General features: G+C 37.7%; 2 protein-coding genes and 1 pseudogene across 2 annotated transcripts; 2 read left to right on the top strand and 1 right to left on the bottom strand.

Moving 5' to 3' along the window:
* Positions 1 to 6009: 6009 nt before the first annotated feature.
* On the bottom strand, positions 6010 to 10054 carry LOC127985584 (CAAX prenyl protease 2-like; annotated as a pseudogene).
* Positions 10055 to 10631: 577 nt separating this feature from the next.
* LOC127986234 (adenylosuccinate synthetase isozyme 2-like) lies at positions 10632 to 15716 on the top strand. The gene is made up of 13 exons (XM_052588500.1): positions 10632 to 10893; positions 11185 to 11287; positions 11451 to 11519; positions 11968 to 12018; positions 12166 to 12232; positions 12337 to 12444; positions 12690 to 12771; positions 12893 to 13019; positions 13557 to 13711; positions 13805 to 13929; positions 14097 to 14194; positions 14579 to 14728; positions 14832 to 15716. The coding sequence occupies exons 1-13, from the start codon at positions 10675 to 10677 to the stop codon at positions 14882 to 14884; spliced, it is 1407 nt and encodes a 468-aa protein (XP_052444460.1). The 5' UTR covers positions 10632 to 10674; the 3' UTR covers positions 14885 to 15716.
* A 154-nt stretch (positions 15717 to 15870) lies between these two features.
* On the top strand, positions 15871 to 17882 carry LOC127986235 (snake venom vascular endothelial growth factor toxin barietin). The gene is made up of 5 exons (XM_052588501.1): positions 15871 to 16067; positions 16641 to 16674; positions 16863 to 17050; positions 17131 to 17216; positions 17394 to 17882. Exons 1-5 carry the CDS (start codon positions 16002 to 16004, stop codon positions 17410 to 17412), a joined length of 393 nt encoding a protein of 130 aa, XP_052444461.1. The 5' UTR covers positions 15871 to 16001; the 3' UTR covers positions 17413 to 17882.
* The last annotated feature ends 199 nt before the right edge of the window (positions 17883 to 18081 follow it).

Here is an 18081-nt window from a genome sequence, read left to right as displayed (position 1 = left end):
AGTGTAGTCACATGTCCTCAGGATACAATGCACAGACTGCTTTGTTGTTTTATTTAGCCCATTCAACGTTGTGGAGCGGATGGATGGTTTGAAGACAAAGCCACATCTTAGAGAACATTTAATATGTTCCAGCTATCCATGTTTCAAAACAACAAGAAAAATGGAAAGGTAAAGTCTAGTGACATTTTTCTTGCAAAACAGTTATCTTTCAATGTATGGTCTGCATTAAACACACTATGTAAAGCCATGAATGGAATGTTGCGGGTTTCGTGGAATTCAAGGTAACTTGATATGGAAAAGCAGGAAGATGGCAAGCTCACAGGGTCTGCTTTTTAATTTACAACAGAACAATTTACTTTGGCTCATTGATAGAACAAAACAACAAAATGCTGCTGAGGCAGAAAGAATCAAGATCTGTGTGAATGGGGGGGCGAAAATAGTTTTAACAATAACATCTGCTGTTCACAGACAGGAAATCGTGGCCTTTCTGTGATTACACCAAAAACTCCCCTTGTTGTCTTTGAAGAGGAAAAGTGTTTCCTTTTTAAATTAGTCTGTTTCCCTGGGTCCACTTGTTTGTTTGCTTGTACAAAGAAAGAATAGGAAGGCGAGGAACTATAAGTTACAACAGGTGGTGCATTTACCATACAGCAAACTGAAAAAATCCGTAAAGTATACTGTAAAAAGGCAGCTGTGGTTGCCAGAATATTACCGTAAAACATATAGTAACACCATTTTAGGTTTAACTGTTATACCTTAAATATACAGTTTAATACCGTAATTTCTCTGATATAATGTTAAAGAGCCAGTAAGATGAAAATTCTAAGCTTCCTATCACTGTTTATAAGTCCTGTACGATAGGTTTAAATTCATCCAAGGTTAAAAAACATTGTCATTTTGTCAAAATATAATTTTAAAATTACCTCAATTCTCAGAGATCCCCAAACGGTTCGCGCGAAGCTGTTCAAAAGATTCAGTTTCCTTAAACCCCACCTTTCCATAGCAAACTGTGTTCTGATTGGTCAACTAACATAGTTTTGATTGGTTGTTCCGCACAGACCTCCATGGTAAACAATGCATTAGCATCTGTTTGGGGTGAATTATGTCTTATTCCTCTCATCGCGAAGCAAACAGTCAAATAAAAAACTTGAACAGTCTCGCTGCTTTTTCTTCTGTGTCTGCGTATTCAAGCCGCGTGCTTCAGTTTGAATCTGAAAAGCGCGTTCAGCGTGGTGGCGTGGTCACATTAGATATAACGAAGGGAGACATGAAAAACAGACATCGCGTTGTTTTCATATGGATTACTTTATCACAGAATATCTGTTAGCAGCACTTATTTAGTTTTAAAGAAGACATGTCAAGCTTTCTATAGATAGCTCTCTCATATCTCTTCGTTGAGTATTCACGGAGTTACACTTCATTTTAATGCATGTTTGTACATGACGATCAGCACAGATAGGCTGCAGACAGCACACATACTGATAAGATGCTCGGGAGAAAACAAACATAACTTCATAATCATACTTCGCGTTGTGATTCGGAGATGCTCGTTGTTCTAAATAAAGTTGGTAATGAACCCTCTTTTATGGCCAAACACTTTGAAAATCCCGCTGTACTCACCGAGATTAGAAAAGCAGTCATCAGTGAAATGTTGTGAACACAACAGAAGGGATTTGTTGTACTGCTCTGGTATTGTGGTAAAACTGAATTTTAGCCATTGGTTCTTCTGATCCTCATTCTTTGGCAGTGAAAATAAAACAAACTTGCCTTTACAATTAAAAACACACATGCTCTCACACACCAACCAGAGCGTCTGTGTGTGTGTCTGTGTGTGTGTGGGGGGGGGGGGGGGGTTCAGGTCAGAGTTCCGTTTCTCCCAAGAGGGTAGGCGGAGATTATTATGCAAAGTGCTCCTAGTGACGTACATAGAGATGGGCAAAAGATTTGAAATCTATAACGACTCGTTTCAACAATTCAGAGTCGACTCCTTACTTTAGAAGCCAATAACTTTATAAATCGTGTACTTTTTGGTTTAATTACTTTGCACATTGTTTACACTGATGGACAGCTACATCATACACTGTATTACAGGTAATTTTTGATTTCCCATCTGTGTGGCTCTTTAATATATCAACTTATTGAAGTACAGAAATATGTTTTATACCTTTGAAATACACTGGAATCCCCCAAAAGCAGGAAAAGATGAGAAAATCACGTGATGAAACAAAGCCCATCAAAAGCAGCTTTTACATAATAAAATACTTAAGGTGCACAGTGTCATTCACACAAGAACTAAACACCATCATGGTGAGACTCATTAAACTGAAATATGCAATAAATATTAATTTATTTTAAAATCATTATATGTAACATGCAACCCTAATAAACGGAACTAATAAAACAGTTATTTCAAAGAAAAAACATCAAATTTAAACAACATTTGAAATGCAACGCAGAGAATTCTGGGGACGTCAGTTTACGGTTTTTGCCTGTAAATTTTACAGGAAATTACCATTTTACCATTTAACAGGTTTGTACTGTAGTATTTAAAAAAAATAATTACCATTAAAATCACAGTCATTTTTTTACAGTGTACAAACTACTCTAAGTCAATGCACAACTGTGAGTGCAAAGTATATTTAGCCTTTCCAAAGGGAAAGATCAGATCCCTTAATGGATATTCCAGGTCTCTCGATGTCTTTCTAACTCTTCACCTTGATTATAAACAGAGCAGACAGATATAGATGAAGCCCAGCTGACACCTGCTTGAAAGAGAAGGGGTCAAGAAGATTTTAAGGCAAGCAAAGAGTTTGAACAGTGTGAAATGGAAAATGAATGAAAAGTTGATCAGATATTCCAGATTTCACCAGCTAGATTGCTACAAAAGAGACCAATAAAGAGAAAAACAGTCTGGAACGGGAGAAAGAGTCATGATGTTAAAACTCATTATTTCCATGATCTCTGGCTGGCTAGAGCTGGAGGCAACCTACTGACCTCAACCAGACTCCAATATTCTAACAATCTAATTATTAAAACAATATGTTCTTCCAATGCAAAGTTCTTAATATGCTTAACACACCGGCCGTTCTTATGTTGCATGCAACTGCACCATGAGCTTCAGTTCAGAACGTTTTTCTTCCTCTGTGTTGGTGGATACTGATAGCTGCTTGTGGTTATTAGAAAAACAGAACATCTTCAATAGAAAAATGGCAAATAAATCACCCTTGCACAAAATAAAACAATATTTGGTTTCAGAATACACCATATTTCACCAGCACTGATGGTTTTGTCATTGACGCTGCCAGTGGAAAACCATATATTCACATGAGGCCAATGAAACACATATGCGAATATATAACGGGAGAATGGTGAACACATTAACAATCGCCACGGGTTCCAGGAGCCAAAATATCCTGGGGTTCTTCAAAGATTAAGAACACAATGGCTGCCCTCGGAATTGCATTAGGCCCCCAACCGCAAAAAGTCAGCCGGTGACAGTTAGTTCATCATGGAAAATCCTTGAGTCACAAGATCTGGATTTCTGGTAAAGCTTCTCCGGTGAATCTCTTAAGAGTCTGATTTATTTTTTTTAATATATATGCTACAGTATATAGCATAAGCCAACTCCCTTAGCTACTGAATTCCTTCAGTCCTTCTTCACACCTGAGGGTCAATGTAGACGAAGCAAAGGGCAACCGTTCTGTTTGGAGAACAGTAATAAACCTCAGACATCTCTGCCGCGTCCCACTGCGCCTCTCTTGTTACAGCTCCCAGATACTCTGCATTTGGGTTTCCACCAGCCCTCAGGAGGACCCTGGAATTAAAGTTTCCTGGAGCCTCAGTCTACCTCAGCTGAGCAGAACCGCTCAGAACACTCCAAACACTCAGAGGAGAAAAAGAGCTCGGGTTTTTCATTGCTCTGCTGACACGTCCTCAAAGTTTCAGACACAAAATCTACTTGTTTTTTGTGGAAATCCTTTTGTTGAACATTGAATAGTGTGTTATATTGATTGGCAATTATTATTGGAAGACTGACAGCTGCTGATGCCCAACACATGGTTTGAAATCAAATACCCTCAAAGTCCAACATTCCACAGAAACGTGTATTTGGCAGGAGCGCCCGTATGGAAGATTTCTTTGTGCCTTGACCTGAAAAAAAATAAATAAATACAAAACACAGGAAATATGTTGCAGGAAATGTGTTGCACAAATTAATTTACCATTGGAGATCAAACTATCAAACAAAAGGAGATAGAGACAAATAAAACTGCCTGTTGGTTGAAGATGCACAATGCTAATTACTTCCCATAGGTACAAACTCCAGGGTTATTTTGAAAGGCAACTGCATAAATGAGGAGCGTTCACTGGAGAGCAATGTACCAGGAGTTCCAGGTATTTTCAGCTCTTTGTATCTGTTTGTTTAGTTATCTGCGTGTCTCTATGGATGTTCTCCATTACACTGGTCCTCATCACCATGACTGAACTATGAAAATAGAAACAGACAGCAAACCATATAAAGTACACTCATGACACATTGATGCTTTATCCATTATATTGGGCTGCATTCACATGCTCAAAAATATAGTAGCAATATTGTGAAATAGTATTAAAATAAATGACATTTCTATTTTAATATAAACAGTTAAATGCTAAATGAAAAAGCCGAAATAAAATGTTCACTTGGTAACAATGCTTTTAAGAAGACTGAAATAAAAATAAAGCTATAAATAAAAAATATATATATTTGAAATATTAAAATATGTTATAATAGTTATCAAAATATATCTAAAATAACTGACTATTGTCGATGTTGAAAACAGTTGTGCTGCTTAATATTGTTTTAAAATATATAATAATGCTTTTATTTCTGAATACTTTAATGAATATAAAGTAAAAAAGAACAGCATTATAATGTTTTGTAAGATTAATTGTAACCTTTGTCAATTTATTGCATCTTTGCTGAATTAGTTTTAAGGGCATAGTTCACCCCAAAATTACAATTCTGTCATTAATTACCAACCTTCATGTAGGGATGTAACGATTAAGCAAGAGCCAGTTGAAAATCAATTTAAATATGTGAAAATTCAAATCGGTTGAGATGCTAGACAAATAACGATTAAATTAGGGGTAGGAGTTTATATGAATGTATGTCTGAGGGGTACTTACTATCATAAAAAAAGATTGTTTTTTTTTTTCAACCTGCCTCTGTATAATGCATATTAAAGTTCATAAGTGAAGCGGTGGGTTTGTTTACAGCGGAAACCAAGGAAACGCTTTAAGCGCCACCTGTTGGCAGAGAGTGAATCTGCATCTCGTTCAGCTCATCTGCTGTATCTGTTTCATGCTGATATTTTTTTATGTATAGTTTCACAAAACTGAAGTCAGACCATTCTGTTTTTGCTTCAAATTTTGAAATTATACAATCTAATTTAGATTAAAAACGGCTCATGTTGCATGTATGCAGCATCTTTGTTTGGATCATGATTAACATGCAGTGGTTGCCTCTCGAATCCAATCGTCACTTAAGTGAATCTTTATATCTCTTTGTTTTCTTTGCACACAAAAAGTATTCTTGTTGCTTCATAAAATTAAGGTTGAACCATTGATGTCACATATTGTCACATCCATCCACTGATGGACTAATTTAACCACATTCTTCTTTTTAAAATACAATGCAGAGAATGCTGCTCATCTAAGATTAGTATTGACTGTCGACTAGCATCTCATCTGTTATACGCATCAGCATCTGGTTTTAATTTAACAACATGACAGCTGATAACTTTAACTGAAAGAAAAAAAAATATGGGGCATAATGAAAAAATAAAACATTCGAATGAGCCACTGAGCCACACGCCAGTTGGAAAACTCTTACCACAAGAAGGCAAGGAAATTAAACATGACATTTACTCATCATCTGGGCTGATAAATGTGTGGGAAATGTTGAGTTTTTTTTTTTTTTTTCATGAAAGCAACATGCTTCATTTACTGTCTTTCATGCTCTTTCCAGAGTCATATTTTGTTAATTTTGAGGTACATTTCAATCCAGGCACTGTGAAGATGTGTCATGCACAGGCAGAGCGAGGTGTGCTGTAAAGTGCAGATGGGGGTCATGCCCTAAAAAGCAGGATCTGTGAAGGGGAAGAGGAGGATGAGGAAGAGCAAAACATCCAGCTGGTGGTACAGCAGGCTCACAGGCCTCAGCTGGTGCTGTTAAACCGAGCCAATGGCAGGAAAACCCATCTAGTTGCAAAACACGGGTCCCACCAGATGACCTAGGTCATTAAAGGGGGGGTGAAATGCTCGTTTTCACTCAATATCCTGTTAATCTTGAGTACCTATAGATTAGTACTGCATCCTTCATAACTCCAAAAAGTCTTTAGTTTTATTATATTCATAAGAGAAAGATAGTCTGTACCGATTTTTCCCGGAAAAACACGACAGGCTGGAGGCGTGACGTGTGGGCGGAGCTAAAGAATCACAAGCGCCAGTAGGCTTTTGTGTTCAGAGCTTTGGAAGCTGTGACAGCTGTGAAGGCTGAAACTGAACGAGAGCAGCAGCAGCAACGACTCGGTCCGAGCGGGGCTCGAACCCGGGTCTCCGGGAGGGGAGGGGGATGCACTAACAAGGAGGCCAGAGATATTTTAAGCAGTTTTCCTCACCGCATGCGATTCCAACACACGATCGTGACCCTTTTTCATTGGGACTGCATTATCCTTAAGAAATAAACGATGTGCAAATCCGGTGTCAAATTGGGCCTTGTTTGTAAAACAAGCATCTTCAAAATGCAGGGAACAAACAAAAACACTTGCACAACTCTGTTGATGCTCTGTAAAATAAACTCCAATCCACTGGTCCCTTAATGCTGTTTTTTTTTTTGGTAATCGGTGCAGGGTTGTCTTGCCCTGGCAACCAAAAACACACTCCTTTTGTGACATTTCGCTACGCTCTCGCTCTGATCAGTGAATGCATGTGCTCTCTCATTGCTCTGCTATACGGGAGCACGCGCTCTTCCAGCAGAAGTGCCCTTATAAGGAAATTCCGCTCCATCTAACGTCACACAGAGCCATACTCGAAAAAAACTTTCCGAAAATTGTGACAAACTGGAACGTACAACTTAATTTTTGAAACTTTGTCCATGTTTAGCATGGGAATCCAACTCTTTAACAGTGTAAAAAACTCAGTATGCATGAAATAGCATTTCACCCCCCCTTTAAGATATTGAAATCTAATGTGAGGCACAAGCTAGACAACACTATTTTTATAAATGCCATTAATACTCATCTGTCCTTATGAACAAGAAGGTAGAGTAGACTCCAAAAAAGTATGTGTAAGTAATCTGGAAATAAGATTTATTGAAGTCTTGGCTGAGATAATGCCAAATTACTTTCAGTAATTGCATTTACCTGCACAAATTAAAATCTCAAACACAGCATCATGTCCAAAGCGAAGCGGTTCAATGATTTGATGGAAATGGGTTGTGTGGGACAGAATGCACACCATAAAGTCATCAAAACAAGTCACGGAAAATAATACTTTAAAAAAGCATTCACAGTAGTGGCATATTCACTGCTCATTATCAGTGCTTGACAGCGCCATCTGCTGAAAGGACCACATTATAATATTGATACTTTAACATACACCAAAGAAGAGTGGACTAAGGAGGAAGTGGCACCAGTGAAACCAGTGTATTGCACCAATGTTGATTGCAATCATGCAAGTCCGAAAAACAAACCCCTCTGTCAATGGAGCCACCACCTGATTCCTCAACCATAGCAAATATTTCACACACATACTCCAAGATCGAGAATATGCTCAGTCATGAAGATCTCAGTATTAAATTGTGAAGAAAGGCAATGAACAAATATATTCAGATTCATCAGATCATTTTTCAATATTCAATAATATTTTTTATTAATATATTTAATATTATATACAGTAAGAAGTCTAAAAAGTCAACTAATTGATCAAAACGACCGTAATAAATTTTAATATTATTACAATTCAAAATAACTCTATTAGCACATATTTAAATGTAATTTATTTCTGTGATGCAAAGCTTACTTTTAAGCAGCCATTAATCCATTCCTTAGAGTCACAGAATCCTTCAGAAATCATTCTAACATGCTGGTGTTATGAAAATACATATTAATTGTTCACAGGCCTGCTTTGACATCATGAAAAATTCCTCTTGGGCTCTCAATTGCCAGCTGGGTCAGGGGTCCAAGAAATAGTACCTGTGCTCAAAAAATAAAAAGAGAGAGAGAGAGAGGGAGAACTTTTGAAACCAAAAATTTGGTTTAAAGGGTTACTCAAGGTTTACTACATTTGTCTACACATTGATTTGGCTTCTGTGGACCATCAGACTCGGTTATGCGATTCAGTTCGCCTGGCGTCCTCCCAAGTTCAGCAGGATCCGCTTCATATCAATGAAAGTGTGTGATGCTCCTGTGTTGCATGCAGAGATCGCACTCCTACTAGCAAAGGATGCGACAGAGCTGGTCCCTCCAGCCTATATAAAGACAGGGTTTTACAGCTCCTACTTCATTGTATCCAAGAAAGGCGGTGGGTTACGACCAGTCTTGGACCTGTGTGTCTTGAAATGGGTCTTTCACAAGTTACCGTTCAAGATGTTGATGCAGAAACGCATCTTCAGGTGCATCCGTCCCCAAGATTGATTTGCAGCAACAATCCTGAAGGACAAATACTTTCATGTGTTGATTCTTCCACATCACAGACCATTGCTGGATCGCATTTGAAGGATGAGCATTTAAGTACAAGATCCTGCCTTCTGGGCTGTCCCTGTCGCCCCATGTCTTCACAAAAGATGCAGAGGCAGCCTGAGAGCTGAGCGTTCGCATTCTTAACTACCTTGATGACTAGGTCTGTCTCAGGATCAATTGTGCGAAGCTGCGAACACAGGGACTATGTACCCTCACAAGACAGCCGGTTGGGCCTTTGGGTCAACTGGGAAAATAGCAAACTGTCCTCGATGCAGAGGATCTCTTTTCCCTGTATGGAGTTGGATTCAGTCGAAGAGACAGCACGCCTCATGCAGGGACGTGCTCAGTCGGTATTGAATTGCCTGAATATGTTCAGAGACAGGATGGTCCAACTAAAACAGTTTCAGAGGCTCCTGGAGCATATGACAGATACAGCGGCAGGGTTGGAGCAAAGGCTGTCTCCCTCCACCCTTAAAGTCTATGTCGCATTTAGCATTACCAATGCTGCATCCAAAAACTGAAAAATACTTCCTTCATAGGATGCATTCAAAGGAAGGAAGGAATCAAGGCACTTCCGAATCCAAAGTTAGACTCTTCTTCTTCTTCCTTGGATGTTTTATGGTGGTTGGCAAAGCTGCTTAGATGGTGCATTTACCTGCAATGTCATTGCCTGGTAAGGCAGTGAGGCAGCGAGTAAGCTGACTAGGTTTTTGCTCTGACCAAAAAGAGAAGACAGCAATAACATACCATAGTGAGTGTCAGCAGCAACAGAGCAGCAGGAAGAAAAACATCTAGACGAATGCCCAGCAGTGCCCACAGTGGTGGACTTGGCTGTAACAAGTCCAAAGGTACATCATTTTAAATTGAAACAAATGTATATAGATAAATAATATATTATTAAATGAATAAATAATCTGAATAAACACTTGATAAAGTACCTGAATACCTGTAAAGTATTCAGTCACATACATGAGGCACTCTGGCAGCCCACACTCACTCTGACTTTCATTGAATTTGTCCATGCCAACACAACCAGTGGTTAAGCAGCTGACATGCACAAAACACTGGTGAAACGCCTTTTTATTGTGTTTGGGTGATCCCTTAAGAATGATGTAGACATTATACACTGCAACTGAATTGTGATCCTAGATCAATAATAGCACGGTGATTGCAGAGTTTCTTCACCACCTGGTTAGGCAAGCAGATATCCAAACACATAACAGATATTCAACTCTCTTCTTCAGGAGTATCTGAATGGGTTTTGATAGATAACATTGTCCGTTATTCCAAAGAAATATACCGTTGTGTGAAAAGACAATAAGGAGCTTAAGTAAAAAAAAAAAAAAAACTTAGATATGTACATACATATATATATATATATATATATATATATATATATATATATATATATATATATATACATATATATACATATATATACATATACGTATATATACATATATATACATATACGTATATATACATATAGATACATATACATATATATACATAAGATCATTTAAACATATAAACATTTGTTATATATATATATATATATATATATATATATATATATATATATATATATATATATATATATATATATTTGTTATAAACGCTAAAAACCGTTTCCCACACCATCTACCCGCCAAAATACGCCTGTGAAGTGAGATATGATGAGCGTCAAAAAAATTTAATATCACCAACCTGTGGAAAATAAACTTAATTAGTTCAGTCATTTAATTACTTCAATAGTAATGCTCACTTACTCCGATTTAATATTTTTACAAGCATGCATGCTCCTTGTGTAGTTTTGACAGCCATATGTTTGGCAACTCCATCACCTCTTTTGTTTCTTTTTGGCCAGTGGACTTTTATTTTGATTGCCATTTTCGCGCGCAACCATGTTTGAGCAGTGTATCCGCGTTTACGCTGTTCCTCTCACACTTGCGGCATGGCTGCGGATAGCACGATGTCAAATGGTCGGGAAGCGGCCTCTCTGAACGGTGAACCCGCGCTCAAGCGCTCCAGAGACAGCGTGGACTCACTGCGGATCCCGCGGGAACCCCAGAATAAAGTGACCGTCGTCTTGGGAGCCCAGTGGGGCGATGAGGGGAAGGGGAAAGTGGTCGACCTCTTGGCGATGGACGCCGACATTGTGTGCAGATGCCAGGTGGGTCCAAGAGCTCATCTCGCGCATCATTTTGTGTTTATAAGAGTTTGCGCAAGCGTTATGTCTGTACTGTGTGAGATTTGCAGTTAATATACTTTTTTTAATGAGGTTAAAGCGGAAAGAAATCATTTGCAAAGGTCGCAACAATAACCCCACAATGACGCAAAAAAGTTTCCTTTATGTTTTTTTTTTTCCATCGCCACTTTTTGGAAGTGATGTAACATTTCCTGCGTCTGCAATTTTTATCTTATCGCGATACTTGCCTCATGTTCATAACAACTGTGTTATCAGGGAGGAAATAACGCAGGACACACAGTGGTGGTGGACAGTGTGGAGTATGACTTTCACCTGCTGCCTAGCGGTGTTCTCAACAAGAAGGCCACCTCATTTATCGGTATGGTATTGTTTGACCTTTCTCCTAGTTATTATTTCATAGTATGTATTTATCACTTTCAATTCAAACTGGCAGTCTTCTCATCTTATTGGTCTTTGTTGTTTTTGATCAGATGACTTGCTGTTGTGTTGTGTTTGCTGAGATCTTTTGTTCTGTCCCACAGGAAATGGAGTTGTGATACACCTGCCAGGACTTTTTGAGGAGGCTGAGAAGAACTCGCAGAAAGGCAATGGTAAGTTATCTGTTCACGGAGTAAAATACATCATGTTGATGTCACTGTGATATTATCTATGTATTATCATTTGCTCTATATTCTCTCTCACTCTCTCTCTTTTTTACCTATCTATTAGGTCTGTGATTATAGGCTGTAGTTTAAAATTCAAAAATGTTGACCATGCATATAACAATGGATTTTATTTTTTGCCTCTACATAAAAAAGATAAGATCTGGTTAGAACAGCTATTGTTATAAAGTATATGCAAATTATTTTATTAACAACACAGTTAAAAAAAAAGTTATATAGACTTCATTATCCCTCGCTGCTTTTCTTTTCTTTTTTTAGTAAATGAACATGTAAGAAGTCATTTTCTTTTTTTTATCCTCCATATCTGTTAGTTTAGGTATTTGGGGGTTTTATTTTCTTTTAAGTAGTTTTTTTTTGTTTGCTTTGTTTAATCTAGGACTTCAAGGTTGGGAGGAACGGCTGAAGATATCTGACCGGGCACATATTGGTACGGTTCTGTTTTGTCTTCGTCAGGCCTTGAATAATTTGAGTTTACTCCTGATGACATTGACTTTATGCGGCTTTGTCTCTGACAACACCAAGAAACTCCATTTCTATACCATTGGAATTAAAGTTTTTCTCTTTTTCTGTGTAGTGTTCAATTTCCATCAGGCCGTTGATGGGATACAGGAGCAGCTGAGACAACAGCAGGCAGGGAAGAAGTGAGTTTTCATTCTTTGCACTTATAAAAACTAATTTTTAAAAGCTTAATTTGTAGATAATTACTGCAAGGTTAATATTGAGTTCACACTCCTTTGCTTTACAGTTTGGGCACCACTAAGAAGGGCATTGGACCTGCCTATTCTTCCAAAGCAGCACGTAATGGACTGAGAGTGTGTGATCTGGTCTCAGACTTTTCAGTCTTTGAGGAAAAGTGAGTATGATAATATTTCTTTAATTTTTTTTATGAAAACTGTACATAAAAATGAGCAGATTCTTTTAGCTTCTTTTAGACTAACTTTGTCTTAGAAAGGCCCATTCATACAATTGATTGTCTTGATATTGTAACATTTAATTTAAATTACATATCATTATTAGTGTAGGCTACAAATCAGTGCCTAAATGATCAGATTGACCCTCATGGCAGAAAAAGAAATGCATGATGTTATCTCTCCGCAGGTTTCGGGTGCTGGCTGGTCACTTTCAGACCACATATCCTAACCTTAATATTGATATCGATGCTGAGCTTGAGCAACTGAAGGTGAATAGCATCTTGACATCTTTCAGTATGATTGAAATAGTCAATAGTATCAGTTAGGATTAATAGTGAAGCTTCTCATTCATGAACCTGCCAGGTAATATTTTCTCCATTTCTCCCACAGAGTTTTGCTGAGAGGCTGCGGCCTCTAGTAACTGATGGGGTTTATTTCATGCACCAAGCCCTCAATGGACCAAGCAAGAAGATTCTGGTGGAAGGAGCCAACGCTGCCTTACTGGATATCGATTTCGGTATGAATAGCAATCCTGCATAAAATTGGAGTTCCACTAGAGTGCTTTGAGAAATGTTGTTTAACAGTGACTACGTTTACAAGCTGTTAAAATTCGGGTTATGGTCGGGTTAAGGTCACTATTCGGGTTTCTGAAACATTCGGGATAACCCGTTTATATGCGTGAGCAGAGAGAGTTACTCCTGTATACATGGAATGTGTAATCCGTCGCCAATATCCCGATGTAAACAGCGACGCACGGTTAGCGTCTGGACGTAAGACGCAATATGCGTCATTTCCGATTGTTCTTCCTGTATCCAAAGACTCAAAAGACCAAGATTCCTTGCGAATAGAACATGCGCAGAACACACATTTTGATGGGGATATGCCGAAACGCGTTTACAAGACGGATATGAGCATATCCGGGTTTTTGTCGATGTTTACATGGCCGTGCGCGACCGGGTTATTGCTAATATCCCGGTTTTGAACGGGTTATTGGCTGCATGTAAACGTAGTCAGTGTGAATGATACAGGTGTCTAATGTTTCCATCTCCTTCAGGGACCTACCCCTTTGTGACCTCATCGAACTGTACTGTCGGAGGAGTTTGCACGGGACTTGGAGTCCCGCCGTCTCATGTTGGCCGTGTGTATGGAGTGGTGAAGGCCTACACCACCAGGGTGGGAGTGGGGGCATTCCCTACTGAGCAAGATAATGTGAGTGGTTGTCAGTGTGGAAGGAAATACTCACAACTCCCCCTCAGTGTATTATATTAGAACATTTTTCATGTATTTCTTGATGTGTTCTAGGAAAATGGTGATCTGCTTCAGAGCAGAGGGAGGGAATTTGGCGTCACAACAGGCAGACGCCGTCGCTGTGGATGGCTGGACCTGGTTTTGGTTCGTTATGCCCACATGGTTAATGGTTTTTCAGCGTGAGTCATGTTTTACCTACACTACCACTCAAAAATATGCCAACACTTCTTAATATCAGTGCTGAAAACAGTTGTTGATTGGGTTTTTGTAGCTTTGGCACAGGTTAAACAGTTTAGTAAGCTTTGTTTAGTTAATGTAACACTACTTTTCCTTCTGTTTCTCTCAGCATTGCTCTGACCAAGTTGGACATTCTTGACACATTGCCAGAAATAAAGATTGGCATAGCCTACACAGTTGACGGAAAGCCTCTTCCCAGTTTTCCTGGTAAGTTGACAGTAAACATTAGGGGTGGGCGATGTGACCAAAATCTTATCAAGATATGTATCGCAATATAATTTAGTTTCGCTTTTAATACGTCATATCAAAGTTTTTGATTCTGTAGAATTTTCTTAATTCTTGACTACCAATATGAGTATCACAGAAGAACTGTTACAAGCCTACAAAAAAACCCAACAAATTATAAGCAACAGGACAAAAAAACTACAATAAGTAAAACATGAATGCTACCTTCATTGTGTAACTTATTCAAAAACACTGCATAGTTTTCACTTTGTAAGACCATTTTCTGTTTTGTTTTTATGAGGATGCTTGCTAAGATGGGTATTTTAGACCTTTTCTGATGAAGAAATTTTTTTATTTTTTTTACAGCAAACATGGACGTCCTCACAAAGGTTCAAGTGACTTATGAGACGTTCCCTGGCTGGTGTTGTAGCACTGAGGGAGTCCGCAGTTTTGATGAGCTGCCTTCACAGGCACAAGCTTACATTCGCTTTATCGAGAATTTCCTGCAGGTGCCAGGTAAAAATACACATACTGTGTAAATCATTTTCATATGCAATAACAACTTACTGATGTGCTTCTAAATGTCAAAATGGACATAAGAAAAATATTCTCTTTTCAGTGAAGTGGGTCGGAGTTGGCAAGTCAAGAGAAAGCATGATAAAGCTGTTCTGACGAGGGCAACGGGTACTGCTGAACCTCATTTGATGGTCTCCAGGACATCCATCATCACGACCGCCAGAGAACCAGAACTTTCATTTATGCATCAGCGCTGAGATTAAGACTAACTTTGGGTTTAGAATCCACTGAATGTCCCACTCAAAGTGAACACCAGCATTGTGTATACATGTCTGATTTGAGCTCGCTTCCTGCATTTGTTAATCTTGACTCATACCCATTTCTTCCAAAGCACATCCCAGAACTCCTCAGAAACATACCTCTGTCAGTTACTACTCGTCTGATGTCTGAGTAATTAGACTTTCAGTTTGAGGGGGTGTCATCTTAAATTTTCTTTAGATCAAACTTTGCACTCAAATTTAAATTTTCATTACGAATAGGTGGATAAAACAAACTGATTTTTACGATTTTCATGTGCTGTTTATTTTATTTTTATTATGTAATCCAGTGTGAAGGGGCGAGCACTAAATCTGGTCTTTTTTAATTCAGTGTTTGTTTACACTCTTAAAAGCGGTTTGACATGATTCAAAATACCAAAAGGGACCTCCAGTCTTTGTTTTATATATATATATATATATATTTATATATATATATATATATATATAATGGATTCAAATGAAGGCTGTAATCTGAATTATCATCAATCTCACGTTTGTCTCCTAAGGCAGCAGTTATATATATATATATATATGAGGCATTGTTAAAATTCAGCGATTAGTGCACTCAAGACACAGATCTTGAGTCTATGAATGAAAATTATACATGCACAGACTCATTTGCTGCTGTTTTTTTTTTTAAAGAATAAAGTGCAAAACTCGTTTTAAGTGAATGTTTGTGTGAATAAATTCTTATGAATAAAGTGTAATGTTGCATGTCACTTTAAACCCGCACATCCTGCTGATATTATGAGTTATGGGAAACAATTATTAATTTAGGTGTGTTGTCACAAGTTCTTAGGTAAAACTGTTTCTTAATTTCACTAAATGTTGCAATCTCGTGAGGATATGCTGCGTAACCGTTTCATCGGAAAAAAAAACGGATTCAAATAAAGACGGTAATCTGAATTATCATCAGTCTAACGTTTGTCTCGTGAGGTAGAAGTTATTCTAGTATAATGCGAGTTTTTCTCTGTCTGCTGGGTCTCGTCCTGTGCCACAAGACATTTGGGATGAACGTTCAGGTATAATTGAACCTTTTTATTTATTTTTTTTGCCGAAAATCAAACATTTATTATAGGAACCTAATTTATGTATTCGTGTACATTTGTGCTGTTGCATTGCCTGAAACATTATAATTTAGCCTACTAATTGTTTTCTCAGATAGCCTAGTTTTTTTTCTCTCTCTCTAGTATACTAATTTAGTGGTAGTAAATCGGTATCAATTAATATCTTGATTTAAAAAATGCTTGAAATAATGTTTCAGTTAGGCTATTTATAGTCTGCGTGTCTAACTCTTTCCTGCAGTTGCATGTAGGCGTTGTAAACACAGCGTGCGTGTTTTGATGAATGACCTAGGATGATAAGAGTATGTGTAGGCTCATAATATCTGTAAGTGTAATTATAACTGGAGGCAGGAGAGATGTAGACACGCCTTATTTAATTTGTAGCACAAGTTTTAGGTCTGTTTCTCTGTTCCAAATATGCCAAACATTGTGACAGCTGTCAGCAATTCTGAACCTGAATGCTCTAACGCTAGAAAACCTAATAAATAAACCCTCGAAATTAACCAAACTGTTGTATTTTTAAACCCACAGCATCCTCGAAATATCGGTAATGAATCTGTTACAGGTATACTTCTCTCTCGCTCTATCATTGGTCTGTTTATAACTATTAATAGGAATCAAATTGAATTGACCATATCATTATATTGTTTTCAACTATTTTTCTTAGAGAACTCAACTCAGATATAACGTGTCTTTGTCATAGTGTGTTCTCATTCGTATTATTATTTTAACTTTATTTTTATTTTTTTTTAGCAAGGAATATCTATGACGAGTCCCTTTGCCAGCCCCGTAAAACTTTAGTTGAGGTTGAGCACGAGTTCCCCGAGGCGGCGGTCAGACGTGTTATCCCCTCGTGTGTGGTCCTTCAGCGCTGTGGAGGCTGCTGCTCTGATGAGGCGATGACGTGTGTCAGTGTCAGCACACACATCAAAGTATTGCAGGTATGGCGATGCAATGGATTCAGACAGTTCATCATAACATGTGTTGTTCCTGCTCTTATTTGTGAGTTATTTTATTACAGTTGAAACAGGTTACCAGGAATGTGCGTGAAGTTAGTGCAGAGATGATCGAGCTGCCGTTTGTTGAACACAGCCAGTGTGAGTGCAGGTAATGTTACAGGTTTATGGCTTCACATTAAAAGCAATGAAAGATATTCTGTAAACCATGTATTTTGTATCCTATGATTTGTATTATTTACATTTAGATGTGGCCGAGTTAACTTCTTGTGTTGTAATATAATAATATTTATTATTATTAATAATATTTCTTTTGTCTTCTTAACAGGCTCAGAAGCGAACTGTGAAGCTTTTTGAAACCGCTCATCCATGCCGCAGAAATTGCTATCTGCTTATTTAAAAGTTATTTCAATTATTTCCTATTATTAATATATTTAATATAATAATAACGTTACTTTTATATTTAAGATTGTGTAAAACATTGTTTTTATCTAAAAAATATATTTTTGCTGTTTACTTAAGTACAATAACTTTTTTCTCTTTTAGTTACTTTTAAAAACTGATTTCATTCTGTTCTTATGCACATTATACATACAAGACGAAGTAGGAATAAACAAGCATCCCTACATTGTTTAAAGTCAAAGTAAGCAATTACATCATTATTTATGAAGAGATTATAAAATGAAACAAAAATAACGCTAACCGAGAAGAAAAGAAGGAAATGCTACAGGTGAAAACATGTTCAGAAAGAATGTCAAACATTTTCTGCTGCCTGTTTTGATTGCCTTTTTGTTAATAAACGATTTTAATTCAGTCATATGTTTGACAAATGATTGTTTTTTTGTTAATAAATGATTTTAATTCAGTCATGTGTTTTACTAATTTAACATAATAAAAGTTTAATGGAAATATCAGATGATATCAGTATCATTTTTCAGTCATTTTCATATCTTCGTTGTCTTCAACTCACCACATCACATACAGTAGTTTCACAGCGCCACCTTGTGTTGAAGATG

Source organism: Carassius gibelio, chromosome B21, assembly GCF_023724105.1.
Source record: "Carassius gibelio isolate Cgi1373 ecotype wild population from Czech Republic chromosome B21, carGib1.2-hapl.c, whole genome shotgun sequence".
Taxonomy (NCBI): Eukaryota; Metazoa; Chordata; class Actinopteri; order Cypriniformes; family Cyprinidae; genus Carassius; species Carassius gibelio.
This window is presented reverse-complemented; position numbering and strand designations above follow the sequence as displayed.

Coding starts and splice junctions, on each gene's coding strand:
- LOC127986234 (XM_052588500.1), top strand. CDS start 10,675: ATGGCTGCGGATAGCACGATGTCAAATGGTCGGGAAGCGGCCTCTCTG. Junction 10,894..11,184: donor ACATTGTGTGCAGATGCCAG/GTGGGTCCAAGA, acceptor CTGTGTTATCAG/GGAGGAAATAACGCAGGACA. Junction 13,930..14,096: donor ATGGTTAATGGTTTTTCAGC/GTGAGTCATGTT, acceptor TGTTTCTCTCAG/CATTGCTCTGACCAAGTTGG.
- LOC127986235 (XM_052588501.1), top strand. CDS start 16,002: ATGCGAGTTTTTCTCTGTCTGCTGGGTCTCGTCCTGTGCCACAAGACA. Junction 16,068..16,640: donor CATTTGGGATGAACGTTCAG/GTATAATTGAAC, acceptor TTAAACCCACAG/CATCCTCGAAATATCGGTAA. Junction 17,051..17,130: donor CACACATCAAAGTATTGCAG/GTATGGCGATGC, acceptor ATTTTATTACAG/TTGAAACAGGTTACCAGGAA.